General features: G+C 39.2%; 1 protein-coding gene across 1 annotated transcript in view; it reads left to right on the forward strand.

Moving 5' to 3' along the window:
- The window catches only part of kcnh2b (potassium voltage-gated channel, subfamily H (eag-related), member 2b), a 132,953-nt gene that overhangs the window by 1,964 nt on the left and 114,995 nt on the right, over positions 1–15,994 (forward strand). The window contains exon 2 of the mRNA XM_056738780.1: positions 10,804–11,034. Within this exon, the coding sequence (XP_056594758.1) occupies positions 10,804–11,034 (231 nt within the window). The remainder of the gene's footprint in view (positions 1–10,803; positions 11,035–15,994) is intronic.

Here is a 15,994-nt window from a genome sequence, read left to right on the forward strand (position 1 = left end):
AATTGAACTGGCCCATGATCGTGAGTTTTTTCCTGCAGTCTCGAGACTGCACATCTGTTATTCAACTATCCTCTGAAATCTCATCTGCTTTGAAAGAGCTGTCTCAGAATAAAGGTTCAGCTCACGATATGTGTACTGGCAATAATACTCAGGTCGACATCTGTGAGTAACATTGCAAAAAAATAGATGTTTCATCTCCAGTGTGGAAGAATCCTTAAAACCTTAAGACTTTTAGGCTGTCCTTAATGTTACATTTTATTTTAACTGACTATATTTTTATGTATTATTAAATCTGTTTTCAGTTTCAATTAATAATATTTTACCTTTAAACATTATTGAGGTGAAATATGTTAATCCCAAATTTAACGCTGATTTAATATCACACATATTAATTTTCATAATTTACAGACACTGGAAAAATTTAAAATCAGTACAGGAATTGATTTGGGATTAGACATTGAAGTGTAGTTAATTTGATTTAAGTCTTTTTGATTATTTAATTCTGAATGGATACTCAAATCCGTCGAATGGGTTGTGAATGATATAAATCAAGTCTGGTTTGTATGATTTGGTCGGAGGTGATCAATATGTTTCACTCTTCATCTTAACCTTAGCAGTACCCTTCCTCTTGAAGACGCCGCATCTCTCCGGTAGCCAAATTATTTATTACTATCCATCAAAATCCATCGCATGGTTTTGAAAAGTGCTTTGATAGGATTGAAGGGCAAGTATCTGTCAAAGGTTAGATTGCATTGACATTCATAACGTGAGGCTAGTGTGAGTTATTAACATTCACTACAGTTTCTCCTTTAAGATCTTTGAATCACATTTTTACAACTTTGCCTTCACACAAGACAAGAACACAGTATGCCTGCTAGTGTGAGCAAACCCGATGTCATAGCCAAATATAAACACTGTGCGTTTATTTCTCTTCAGTGGTCTGTGGAGAATGTTAGAAGAGAATCGTACTCTAAAAGACGACTAAATAACAGAATTTTTTTGACCTGATATTTCTACCTTAGTGTCTGTGCAGTGCTCAGAACCGTGTGGTCGGACCCCAACTTTGGATTCCAAACAGACATTTATAGAGCTGTGAGACCAGGAGAGAAACAGCAAACGCAAGCATCACTGTGGCAACTGCTGAAGTGAGACTAAATCCCCCGAGTGAACCCTCCTACTTCTCTCTCTCTCTCTCTCTCTCTCTCTCTCTCTTCATCTATTCTACAGCATCTATCAAGCTTCTTCAATAGTTTATTGTTGCACTTTGGGTCCTGAAAAAGCATCTTTCCCTGCACAATTTAATGCTTGTTTTTAGATGGCTATATACTTTTTTTATATAGAAAGTTTGTTGTGTTACATCCATTCATTCATCATTTCTCTCTATCCATCTTTCATGTAACACATCAGAAGAAGTTTAAGGTGCAGATCCTCAACGCCGTGCTGAATTATGCTCTGTGATAAGGTGGATTATTTATAGTTTTCTATATAAAGTCTTGTTTTTCCATTTCCGTCACATCGCTGCCGAGTCGTCATGGTCTACTTCTGCCAGTATTCTGGGATGCACAGTGGTTACTATGCCAGTATCTCTCTCTCTCTGTGTGTGTAACAGAGAGTGGTTGGGTTTGTCAGTGCACTGTCAGAGGAGTTGTGTCATTAGATTTCACCCTGGTACAGGTGCCTGTCCTCCGTCTTTCTTTGTAGTATTTTTTCATACACACAGCTAATAAAACACTCAGACTCGACTCGGCATGGACGGTTTGTTTTACAGGTTATAGTACAGTTCACTGGCTCTTGCAGTTAACACAGTGTGTTTTAGCAATGAGTTGACTGTAAATTGTACTGTAAATGGGTGACGGAGATGTGGAGCTGTTTGTGTGATGTGTGATCTTAGGCGATGTTAGCTTTTACAAAATGATGCTGAATTCATATTGACTGATCCACATTAAAATGATAAATGTTCATTTTAAAGTCACCGTGCAATTACAAATGATAATACTAATGGTCTTACACAGTGTTGCAGTGATTATTATAAATGATTTATCACATCATTTATCTTAATTTTGGTCAAAATTAATTTGCAGTTGTAATCATTAATCAACACCATAGATAACCATACTAAACATAACATTGATTTGTCATGTGTGTGCGCGTGTGCGTGTGATGTGTGTGTACGTGTGTGCGTGTGTGTGTAACAGTCCTCTCTAGTAATTTTACCATTTTCACAGGTTCCTTTCTGCAAGACAAGCTGTGAGGAGCAGAAATACACCAACACCTGTAACACATCTTCAAACACATACAATTAACCACCATCTCTTTCTCTCTCTCTGTACAAAGAGGATTGAAACTTCCTTTTGTCCTTTGTCTTTTATGCATTTCTCTCTGTTAAAGGGACAGTTTACCCAAAAAATGAAAATTCTGTCATCATTTACTCAACCTTGAGTTGTTCCAAACCTGTAAAAATGTCTTTGTTCTGTTGAACACTAGGGAAAATATTTGGAAGAATGTAAGCAATTGTCACTTCTGAGACATCATTCACTACAATAGTAGGAAGGAATAAAATGGTTGTCAAAGATGCCCCAGAACTGTTTGCTTTCCTTAATTCTTCAGAATATCTCATTCTGTGAAAAAAAATCACTATTATTTTTCTACCATGGTAGTGAATGATGTCCCAGAATTGAATATTGCTAAAGTTCTTCCAAATATCTTCCTTTGTGAACAAAGAAATGTATACAGGTTAGGAACAACTTGAGGTTGAGTAAAAGAAGACAGAACTGTAATAAATCTCCATAAAACATTTCATAAAGTAATATAACAGCCGGCGGCCCCTCACGGACGGCCGCCGGCGAACAAAACATAAATATAAATACAAACATAACACAAGTTCGGGCCCGGTCCTCTCTCTTCGACGGTCCGGTCGCTCGTTCCTTTTATATGCTCCCTATCTCCTACGTGATTCGAGCCCGGTGTGCGCACAGCTGGCGCTTATTCACAATTACTCACCGGACTCGAACCACGGTCTCACCCCGCCTACTCTACTACAAGAACTAACCATTTATTCGCATTGCTCTGATTTCTTTAGAGATCTGACAACTTTTATCTTACAGATTAGACACTAGACAACTTCACTTTCTTCCATTCAGTTGTTTTATCTCTTTGATTCTTTCCAATCTGCTGTTTGTGTGTGAGAAGTATTTTAAACAGTAATGACTTTGGATGATTTGATACATGGATACATTTTGATACCGAAAAATTGTTCACATTCTGTCATTCTTTTTTTGTCTCATCATTTACTGTTTTAAAACCATGTAGTTATTACAGGTAATATTAAAGTATATTGAGCAGAATATTCCACATGTTCTTTTATACAATGAAACAGATGCTCAAAAAGCACCATTTTCATAGTCTCTTTGATTCTTTGAATTTGATTGAATAAGATAAGTACATTGAAACTTTCAACTAAAGTTTCAAAGTTTCAACTAAAGTTGTTTTTTGTTTTTATAAGGTGATGAGTTAAAGATGCAAGTTTAAGAACTTAAGATTTGTTAATTATTCTCTCCTGCTCTCTGGGTGACACATCTTTTTTCGGTCACAGTGTTGTGTCACACACACGCTGTTATGTTAAACCCCCTCTTAACCAGCCCACTGCATCAATCTTCAGAGCGCCGGTGGCTGTTCTGTCTGATGTAAAGCGTCTGCATCCGTTCAGCCTGAACCCCTCATTCTCATCTCAACTGTTGTTTTTATCACAAGGGCTGTTCTTATGCCTCTGTGCTAATGGGGATTCTTCAGGAGACTCAGCGAGATTTTCAAGAGGACAGACCCTGTTAGATCAGCCTTATAATGCCTATTTGTCATCAGTAGTGTTTCCATGGCATTAGATTAGATTTGTATTCGATCCCAGTTTATCTTTAGTCTATGAAAATAGGAGTATGTTGTTAGAGCAGGTGTCACTTCAAATGTCTCTTCATTTACACGAAGCATTTAAATACGTCTCTCTGGTGTTTTACTTAACATATTCTGTTCTGAATTATATAGCTAAACTTGAATTGAAGCCTCTGGTCCTGAATTAATAGTTATGTATTTGCTCTGAAAGATTTTGTTTCAGTTGAGGTAGCAACAAACAGTTATTTTTTCTATTCCGATGGGTTAAATTTAGAAATGAACCTCTACAAAATGTATCTGATATTCTGAAGATTCAATTAATATTTCTTATCTTTCTGAATATACAGCAGAAGGGGAAGGCTGTCTCCAAGCAGAGATTAGCGCACTGGATCGTGGATGCCGTTACGACGGCATACCGGTCGCAGAATCTCCCATGTCCATTGGCGGTTACGGCTCACTCCACCCGGGGTATAGCCTCCTCATGGGCACTGGCCAGAGGCGCGTCTCTAGCAGACATTTGTAGAGCTGCGGGTTGGGCTACGCCCACCGCCTTCGCAAGGTTTTACAGCCTTCGCGTTAACCCAGTGTCAGCCCATGTCCTACGTGGCGACATGTAGGACTGGCATCCGGGAGGGCGTATGCCTGCGAAAGCACCTTCCCACCCTCCAAGAGGTTGGGTCAGTGTGCTATCTACCTTTTCTTCTTACCCAAACACATGGCTATGAAAATTGGTACCTCACCAACCTTCCTTCTTACCCAGACACTGGTTAAGAACAGGCATTCCATCCATCACTAAGCAAGCACCTCCTGGGGATTGGCTGGGCAGAGCAGCCTTCCCCCTTAGGCCGGGACACCATATGACCTATCACAGATAGTTCTAACTGGACCTGGTGCTATCAGACGCAATAACACCCCCACCGTGGGCTGTTCCGTCTGCCATACCCTCATGAGAATGGTTCCCACTCTTGGTAACCCATGAGCTTCCCCAGGTGGACCTCCACCTCGCGGTTAACTACCCAGTCCGCACGTTCCATGCGTTCTCCTCCAAGGACGAGACCATACTTATATCCACCAGATTCCTCTCCACGGGTAGGAGGTGGCCTCTGAAGCGCTTCTCTGATTAAGAGTCGCACTCACCCGGTGTAACCGAGCCGGACGGCCTCTCGCCTGCAGAGAGCTAGGCCCCGTCCATGAATGTTACTGGTCAGGGCTGTACCCATCTTTCTCCAAGAAAGCTCTGGAACCCCCCAACCACCACACTGGAAGGTTACAGTTTCACGAAAGCATCGAGCTGACACGCCCAGGCTTGTTACCGTCGCTTTGCTGAGACTGTGACGCGATACAGCGTTGTGGCGTTTTCCATTGGTAACCCCATCTGTCGTTCTCGATACAACGACGAGAGACCCACAGAAAGGGAACATCTTGGTTACGTATGTATGTAACCTCAGTTCCCTGATGGAGGGAACGAGACTTTGTGTCCCTTATGCCACAAACACGTATCGTATTCTGCTGCAGTCGTGAGAGGCTCTCAGGCTCTTCAGAACAAGAGGTAAATGAATGATGCACGCCGGCTTCCTTTTATACTGGATATCCGGGGGCGGAGCCCGGCATGCAAATTTCATTCGCCAAATGTCACTGGCCTTTTCTATAGTAGTCAAATTTGATTGGTTCTCAAGGGCGAACCCCATCTGTCGTTCTCGACACAACGTCTCGTTCCCTCCATCAGGGAACTGAGGTTACATACGTAACCAAGACGTTATATCTTTTCTTGGCGTGTTCCCTGAACTATACCTTTTGAGGTAACTTAAGGTAAAGCTTCTTAAGTGTGACGTTAGCAGGTGCTGTCCATGGCAGTGGTGCTGAATAGTTTGATATCGATGCCTCGAGAATCGATTGTTCGCTCTACCTTACATTATAGAGTGGGTAAAGTATTGAGAAAACAATGTTTATTATAAAGAAACACTTTAGAAATAGTAAAAATTGCATTTATCAGGGCTCACTGAAATAGTATAAAGAAAGAAAGAAGAATCTGTGTGTGTATTTGTGTGTATGTATGTATTCATAATTTTGCAAGTGTCCAGTGCGCACCCTCACGGCCATACGTTTTCTGCATAATCAGCTACATAATCAGCTACATTAACTGGCTGTTTGACTTCGCTTGTTTCTGAAAGGGTCATTTGTATTCTCATAATTTGCCATCGTTTGTTAATGTTCTCCACGATCTGTGTTGATTCACATTATTGCCGTAAATCACTCATTTGTGTATAGGAATAAGTTTCCCATCCAGAATGCCAATCACTCAGGGGACACCCGCAATGGCATTGAAGCCTTGTTGTGCCTCCATCACGTCGTGCCTGACGAAAGGAATACGTATGTAATTGGTGACATGATGGAGCAGGATGTTTGTCACTGAGTGAACGCACCGCCACACTGAGGTCTTTCTTAGCCCATAATTATCCCCAAACACCTCCAGAAAACTCCCCAAGGCATAAAAACAAAGAGCCGGCATGCAGCAGCTGATTTTCGGGGCTGAGGGAGTAGCTCTTTAGAGTTTGACTCGACAAAGTTGGACCAACAAGATGCAAGAGCTGCAGAATTTGCTCCCGTGGCAGACTAAATATGTGTCGAATTTTCTCTTCTGACATGGTAGCCAGGGGACTAAAAAAGTGTGCCCTGATGAAATTCTGCAAATACACTAACTGGCTGCACGGGTGGCACCGTCTTTAATTTAAGAAAATGATTCGCTGTCTCGATGCCATAGTTTGACCAAACTCCCCAACATTCATTCCTTTTATATAGACTACACCTTTCCTGTCAAATGGTTTGCCAGCTGATGTGCCTTGGGATAATAGGCTGTCATTTAAAACGCTATCAACCATCAGTGTATGACAATTTATTCATGAAAACACTTCAGTAGCCCACACTGAGTGTATTAAACCAGAGAATTTTATTTTAAAATTAAAACTAAGTTAAAGTAAAAATATGAATTTAATACTAAATAGAATTTTACATTAAATTATTATATAAAATTTTATATGTGAAATTAAACTGCGATGTAGAAAAGCTTTTTGCACAGTGGTATGAACCATCAAAGGTGATAAGGTATTGGTAAGAGCGCTCCAGACAAACCTTTGTGAAATTATGACTTAAAGAAGGTATACTTAACTAAGAACGTTTTGGGAAACACGTATTAACAATAAGGTATAATTTAAGAACCACGTAGCGTTAAGAATGTTTTCGGAAATGCAGCCCAGATCATCAGCTGTTTTTAAACTATCCGGTTTATTGATCGATTCCGATTATTGGCCGTCCGATATGTTGGGACATCTCTAGTTTAAATCTGACATGTCAAGCATTTTGTACTTGGCATTTCAGCAGTAAACTCTGTAGAAATCCCAGACGTAACCCTATATAGAGTTAACACCTGCGTTTACCAGTTACACAAATATTAAATGCTGTCAAAGAGAACAAATTGCCCTTTTATTCAGCGTGTGGATGTAGCATCTCTGTGTTCAACAGCTGAACTTTCACCTCTGCAGAAAATCTCTCCTCTGACCCGTAAAGTGTCTGTCATTTACCGAAGCGTTTGCTGTTCTGAATGATGCCCTTTAAAAAGACCTAACATCCATCTGGTGAAAGCACTTACAGGATAAAAGCAGGTGACCCGGCTCCTACAGAGATCAGAGAGAAGTGATGGAGTTTGAGTGACATTTCTGTTGCCGCCTTTGGCTGGTCAGAGCTGCAGGTTTCTAAATCTTATTCTTTTATTTTCTACACTCACTACGTTTGATTGATGTCATTTGTACTATTAATATACTATAATATTCATAAAGTTAATTGCAAAATTCTATCTGTACACTGCATTAAGAAATAGTTGAGTCAACATAAAATAATAAGGCAACCTTTAACAAGCTTGTTTTTGAGTTAACTCAACAGAGACTGAAGTCTACTTAATAATTTAGTCCATAGTTGTCACAACATAGTCAAGTTTGCCAAATGAACAACTGAACAAAATATTTTTTGTTGGCTGAACATTTGAATATACACTCACCTAAAGGATTATTAGGAACACCATACTAATACGGTGTTTGAGCCCCTTTCACCTTCAGAACTGCCTTAATTCTACGTGGCATTGATTCAACAAGGTGCTGAAAGCATTCTTTAGAAATGTTGGCCCATATTGATAGGATAGCATCTTGCAGTTGATGGAGATTTGTGGGATACACGAAGCTCCCGTTCCACTACATCCCAAAGATGCTCTATTGGGTTGAGATCTGGTGACTGTGGGGGCCATTTTAGTACAGTGAACTCACTGTCATGTTCAAGAAACCAGTTTGAAATGATTGGAGCTTTGTGACATGGTGCATTATCCTGCTGGAAGTAGCCATCAGAGGATGTGTACATGGTGGTCATAAAGGGATGGACATGTTCAGAAACAATGCTCAGGTAGCCCGTGGCATTTAAACGATGCCCAATTGGCACTAAGGGGCCTAAAGTGTGCCAAGAAAACATCCCCCACACCATTACACCACCACCATTATTACATTAATGAGAAATTGAACAGGTGTTCCTAATAATCCTTTAGATGAGTGTATATTGGTTATTTAAAAAGATTTTATTACAAATGAACGTGTTTTCTGCTTCAAACAGACCAATACCTTGATCAAATATCCATTTTGAGCAGTATGTGTTGAGTGAACTTGTACGGGTTTGCTGTAGGGTCACGCTCTCACACCTCAACATCGAACACACAAACCTCATCCATGGTAACAATCCAAAACCATCATTCATTAAAAAAACTCTTAACACAACAGACAACTAACAGTAGAAACGATATTAAAGAATAAATGAAGCCAACTAGAACTAAAACACTAATCTATAAAGGAAAAACAAATAAGAAACACAGAATTGAAAATGCTGCAATGCATCTTGGGAACTTTCAAACTCTTGCAATATTGTTTGTTCAGAATACACTGTGTTGTAAGTTTGGCAAACTTTCTGGTGCATTTTGGCAAAAAATTTGAGAATCTAAGTCCAGTCATCAAAACAATCTTTGGTAGAATCATGTTTAGGCTCATTTTGTTAAGTTTTTTGCAAAACAATCAATTGACTCCTTTAACAAAAAATTTGATGTTCATGTTACTTCTTTATCTTTGTAGGGAGAACATTTTGCAACCTTTAACCTTTAACATTATCCTGATCTACATTTGACAAACTGTCCATTTTCCATCTTACTGGCCATGTGATCCTCCATATTAGTGTCATTTATTGCCATAAACCACGAGCACAGATTTACGAGTCTGTTCAGATTTCATCTACTGACAGGAATGCTTTTAACGTCGACTAACTGAAGCACAAATGTATATTTTTGTTGGAAATGGAAGTCGTTGCTTCCCTTTCAGGAGAAGGTTGTGGTTAACCGTCAGATGGATGTGAGGCGTTTCTTACGCAGAGTTAAAAACTAAATCATTGTGTCCTAATGGAAAGATGCAAGAGAAATGTGCTGTGTGTTCTCCATAATGTTGTGGTCAACAATCAAATGGCTCTATACGAATTTTCGACTGCTGAATTTATTGAGTGAAGCAGTTTTTAACCACATGGGCGATTCCATGGAAATGTCAACCCAACCATGAAACATCTCAACATTTTTTACTATGGTAACAGCACTGATTTAAACATTTGATGGGTCAAATACTCATGTAAGGTCTCTTTCCAAGTTTTTAAAGCATTTGTTTTATTTTTAGTGCTTGAGTTTTTATAGTCAGTTTAGTGCCATTTTCTGGAATGTCACATCCAGAACGGTACAGATCCCTTGTGAATGGCCACATGAAAATAAAGTGACTATTTGATGTACTATAAAGAGGCATCTCTTCTCCATTCATTGTGTATTACTGCCTCAGGTTCTTGCATTTTAATTCACAGAAATCCTACAAAGTTTGTTGTCTACCAAAAAACGTGTCCTTTTTTGTCACATCCATAATGCAGGTTTATTTCTCCTTTTTAAAATAGAAAATCTGTTCATAGACTGACATTTTTCTGATGTTTAGGCTCGGTAAAATATGAACAGATGGTGCCATATATTCGTAACAAATACATTCTCTGAGCATTTTTATGTAACGTCCATAACGCTGGAATTGTCCACATACAGTATTAATGTACGGATCTGGAAGGGGGAATCTGCCTGATCAGCCTGTCCAGGCAGATTCAACATTTCAAGGTGTGATGCAATTTTATTGTATTCTGCATTTAAGGCTGGAATACACCGGACTAATGCTCAGACGTTCAGTTTGCGCTAGTCTGCAGATTTTATCGTGTAGTGTGTGATCCCTGAACTTTCAAAAAGTCTGCAAGTGTGTAGATGTCTAAACGTCGTGTTGAGTATTCCAGTCTTAAAGTACCTTTCTTTCTTTTGTCCCCTTATGCTTTTCAAGGTCGTAATTAAACCGTTTTTGAGCCTCTTTCTGGTCCTTGCTTTTAAACAGCCCGCTACCTCTGAGCAATAACATTTTCCTTTAGATTACATCATTTGACTTATTCAAGAATTATTTCATATAATTTAAGCAAAGCTATTATAACTCAGCTAACAGTTTATTTAGAAAGAACATTTGATCATCCAAACACTATTGGATTGTCATACTGGTTTGTGTGTTTTCTGCTTTTGTTCACACATAAAACTACTGTATATAAACTCTTACAGAATGAAATGTAACTCTGTCTGCTGATATGATTGTGTTTCACAGTCATGACTCTCATGAGAGATGATGGTTCTTTCTAACATTCTGCAAATGACGCCGCAGATCAAAGCTCTTGTTTTTCATCTCTGGAAGGTGCTGATGGCGGCAGCTCTGAAGTCCAACCTCAACACCTCAAATTTAGCCAAACATCAAAACCACCACAACGTTCTCTTTTTCTCTTTCACAGGCAGAAAATTTGTCATAGCCAACGCTCGAGTGGAGAACTGCGCCATCATCTTCTGTAACGATGGCTTCTGTCACATGTGCGGCTACACGCGCGCTGAGATCATGCAGAAGCCGTGCACCTGTAACTTTCTGTACGGGCCGCACACCAAGAGGCTGGCGATCGCGCAGATGGCGCAGGCGCTGCTGGGCTCTGAGGAGAGGAAGGTGGAGATCGCACTCTACAGGAAGGACGGTAGGACAAACCCAGAGGACTATTTTACCTTTAGAAATGTCGCTTTGTTTGTTTGAGTTGTTTGCTTTAAGGAATAATCTTTCATGGGTTTTTCATGCAGAATGTTGGACGCTTGTTTAGAGTTGAGTTCAGAAAGCTGGTCCACCTTTTAAGTAGTTTTGGGTCTAGAGGTATTTTCTCCCATTCAGTTTTCCTCTAGAAATGTCAGATTCTTTAATAAACAATTTGAAGCCATCAATCAAACCCACCAGATAAATAAAATGTAATTTGAAGCACAACATATTTGTTGAAAATTGGAAAAAACTTCACAAACTGAATTAGAAATAGTAGATATATCTACAGTAGAGATTATAAGTAGAAACTAAAATACATTGGACGTTTATTTCATATGTTTGTTTTCAATCACTGCCTTCTCAGATTTTTTGATTTTTTCACCTGGAAACGTCTTTTTTGTACGCTGAAATGTTATTACTAAATAACACTTGCTCTCTTTCGGGTGTTTCACGTTGTGCTTTACTCTGAAATGGTTTTATTTGGAATCTATATTTGTAAGAGAACTCAAAGCCAGAGCGAGTCAGATCCGTACTGTTGGTCATGAATCTGTGTCACCACTTCATACTGTTTGAGCTCAGTTTTACTGTCTGACGGCAGTCGTTCATCAAGACGGACATGAAATAATCATCTGTTAGATAGAGAAAGAACATTAACCAAGAGTGAGACGTAAGCTCAGAGAGTTTGTACAGGATCATGTTTGCTTCTAGCTGAAGGTTGACGTTCCTTCCGACTGGACAGCATCACTTCACCAATCATAGTTTCCACTGTTTATACGTTCAGCCGAGTGTGTGGTGTTCATCTGGTGCCCGGCGTCCTTCTGCCCTGCGCTGACTAAAGACATTAGCATACCTTGAAATGTAACACAGATTTGCGATTCATTATAACTCTGTGGTTGGATATTAGACAGTCAATGTTTCTATTATTGACCAGGTTGATAACCCTCAAAGGAAAATTTCACCTCAAAATCAAAGTTGTGTTATTCTTTACTCACCCACATAATGTTGAACATGTTTTAAGAGCTTGCGGCATCTTCAGAATACAAATAAAGATATTTAGGGGACATCCGAGAGATTTCCAGGGCTCCTCATAGACATCATGGCTATAGTCAAGGTACTAAACTAAACCCATCGTTAGATTGGTTAATCCGCTCATAGTGGCTCAATTGAATTGTTTTCAAGCGACGAGAATACTTTTTGTGCCCAAAACAAAACAAAACCAAATAACAGCTTTAATGGTCTGATGGTTCTGTTGTTTGAAACCATCTTTTTAGCTCATTGTCTTTTTTTCAGCCTTTTGATGATAGTTGTAGTATCTCCAGATCCAGTGTAGCTTCACTATATGGGCTTTATTATAGTGCACATATATTATGGTATAATATCATTTTTTTTTACAATATTAGACTGTAATGTTGATTTTCTCTTGTTTGCTTTGAAGGGACTGCCCCTTCTTTTATCTTTTGTTTCTGTTAGCTACTGACTCGGATGCTGTCATCTATTAGAAACACACACACACACACACACACACATCAGACCTCTGTTTCAACACTACAGGCCCAGATGACGACACACACTTGGATTCTCATGTATAATTCAGGTGGAAAAACACGTCGCTCCACAGCTCCAGAAAAGGGGATTCCGATGTTTCCTCATGAGGAGAGGAAAGCGTAGTTCTCTCTCTTTTCCCGTTCTCGTGCCGGTGCGATCATTCATCTGGCGACCCGTGCGCTGGCATTAGCCTTCAGCGTGATGAATGGCTCGCTTCTGCTCTCTATTGTCTGTCTATGATCTGACCGACACTCCATCAATCACTACGACTTTAAACTCAAGTCCATTTGCATAAGGCATGAGAGAGAGAAAGTGCAAGAAGCTAATGCTTGAAAGCCAGACGAGTCGAGGAGAGCACAACCCTGCGCTTCACTGAGGGCACCGCTTACCAAATCCTCTTCATCCACTCCACCTGATATTACATAATAAACCTTTCATTTTTCTGACGGATTTTCTAGAAAGCGTGAGATCAGCTTTGAGACGTTCCCAGATGCTTTTAGTTTTAAAAGCAACATTACAGAAAAACAAGTTTAATTGTATCTTCTTTGCAGTGCTCTTTTAATCTGAACCTAGAACAGTATTCATTCCTTTTGAGACCTCAGTGACCCCTCGGTGCAGAAATCCCACTTTCATGACCCCAGTGATGTCTTTTTAGCAGCTTTGTGATTTAATCTGTTGATTGCGAATGATCTAAAAATAGCCTCTTTCATTTCCTTAAGTAATGCGGTAAAGATTATCATGTACTGTACATATGGCTGGTGTCACTGTATGAGCACCTGCTCTTTAGATTCCACAGGTGATGCACTCAACAATTATAGCTCACGTCTTAAAGAACCGACTTTGACTGGTTCAGAAGGGCCTTGTGAGTCCTGAATACTGTTTACTTCACACTTACAGAAATCATATTTTGTGGTCATTTTGTCAACGTTCTATCTGACGGAACATTGATGTTCCACTCATGTCTGTAGTCCACACAATGTGACATTAAAGGAATAATTTACTCTAATATAAATGTTCTCTTATAATTTATTTACCCTGATGTCATCCCAGATGTGCAGTGCAGAGGTGTTTGGAAGTTTACATACACATTGCATAATCTGGAAAATTAAATTTGTACAAATATAATAAAAATGTGTTGCTGTCCATTGGAAACCTCCGATGTCCAGATTCACTGTTTTTCAGGAAATGGAAGATACAAGGTTTCACTACCAATAAGAATTAGTGTGTGAATTAGTGTTTTGCTGAACAGGTTATTTCATCACAGATGTTTATATAAAGTTCAATAAATAATAAATATAATATTCATAATAGTTATAAATAACAAACATGAAAACTGTCATTTATTGTCCAACTAACATCGTACAGTATTAAGAATCAGGTGTGTGAACTTTTGAACTGGGTTATTTCGAGAAATTCAGTTATTCTTTTGCGTTAAGAACATTATGTTAATGAAAAAAAAATCATCTTTCCTTCAATGTTCAACATTCTCCTGATTCTGTTAGGTGTATGTAAACTTTTGAGCACGTCATCATGATGTCAGTCATGTTCTATTCTTATATGGAGGTGAACATAGACATTTATCCAAACTACTTTAAACCTGTTTCATTTGTAAATATAATTGATTGCAAATACAATTCTGTTTTAATTTGAAAGTTTATGAAAGATGTCTAAAGCGAATCTTGTGGAATAATCCTCTCATGAAGCCACACGAAAATACAATTTCATGGAGGGAGGGAAACATTGGAGGGAAACATTTCATCTTTCTTTCTCAGGTAGGGCAAAAATGAGCTTACTGGCCAAGACCCTCACAAGCCAGATCCTGTTGAATAATGACTTGGCCCTCATTCAGTTTGACACAGTTATTGATTGGATCTGACCATCAGCGTCCAGAATTGCAGTCTAATCAAATGTGAATAGAGTTATTAAGAGGCCAGGAGAGCATCTATTGTGAGTCGTGAAGAGCTTACACAAGCATTTTCTGTGCTATTGTTGAATGAGAAAACCCAAGTGAATGCTGACATCTCTAGAGAGCAATGCTCTGACAACAAACATGTATCATACCATCCATGTAAAACTCCCGCCACCTCTCCCGGGTTTCTCCTGACCTTTACTATTCCCAGAAATAAATCTCTTTCCCCCATCAGGTTTCTTGTGCAACTTTCTTCTTCTCTCTAAGATGTGTAAGTGGGTTTTGATGTAACTCTTCACGGCTGTGGTTTGCTCATGTTGTGTTTTATCAGCGGAGAATCTGTATCTGACAGTTATTTTGTGCTTTCAGTTGTGCTGTCATGAGAACCAATCCACAGCATGATTGAAATGTCACCCGGTTTATATTCTGTCTGAGCCTGTTACCGTCCATGAGAAGATTGAGTTATACTACAGGGTTTTTCGACTGACAGAAACTCTGAGAGATCATAGAAAAAGACAAAAGATCAGACTTTAGATTTAGAGCTTCAGAGGAGATCCCAGCGTTCTGATGGCAGCATCAGTGTCTTCACGCTGAGCACAGTAGAAGAAGAGCAACCCCTGGAGATGTTTGTATAATCCACTGAGAACACAACTGGTCCTTTAGTAGGTTTTAGAGACACAGTGTTTGTTTAATAGCACATACAGTATGTAAGGGATAATGTACAGGCAGCCGGTTGTTATCACAGAAATAATCCCCGACAAGACATATTTATAATGAATTGTTGTGTAATATTAAACTGCCCCTCTTAAAATGATTTCCAGCATCCGGGTAACAGGGTGTTATTAGTTTTGAGCAGTTGTTTTATAAAAATAACAACCCTTGGAATGTCGTGACTGGCCAATCAGAATCAAGCATTCAAATGATCCGTTGAATAAATACACTTTGTGAAAAGGACTTTATTATTTTCATGTATTCATTGCTGGATGTAGAAGACCTGACAAAGATAAATTCATAGTTTAGAAACAAAATCTATGTGAATTCCATTCATTTACATAAATTATTCATTCATTCCATTCATTACATTTAAATTGCATTAATTTTGTTGTGTTGTGTGTCTGCCTCATTAGACACACAAACACACACATGCTCATACACACCTTTACACAATGTCACACACACAGTCGCACATACACGTACAATCCACACACATAGGCATTATGATTTTTATACTGTTCAAACTGTATATCCCCAACCCTTAAACCTGAAGATCATAGAAAACTTTTTGCATTATTAGATTTTCAAGAATTATTGTTCTGTACAATTTATAACCTTTTTTTGCACCCACGACTTGGTGCATTCAGGTTCAGATCCCCACCGGGATATAAAAACAAGGCCACACTCACAAGCACTCTCACACGCACACAAACATACAAAAACATCAGGCACATAGACA

The sequence above is a fragment of the Triplophysa dalaica genome, chromosome 23 (genome assembly GCF_015846415.1).
Source record: "Triplophysa dalaica isolate WHDGS20190420 chromosome 23, ASM1584641v1, whole genome shotgun sequence".
NCBI lineage: Eukaryota > Metazoa > Chordata > Actinopteri > Cypriniformes > Nemacheilidae > Triplophysa > Triplophysa dalaica.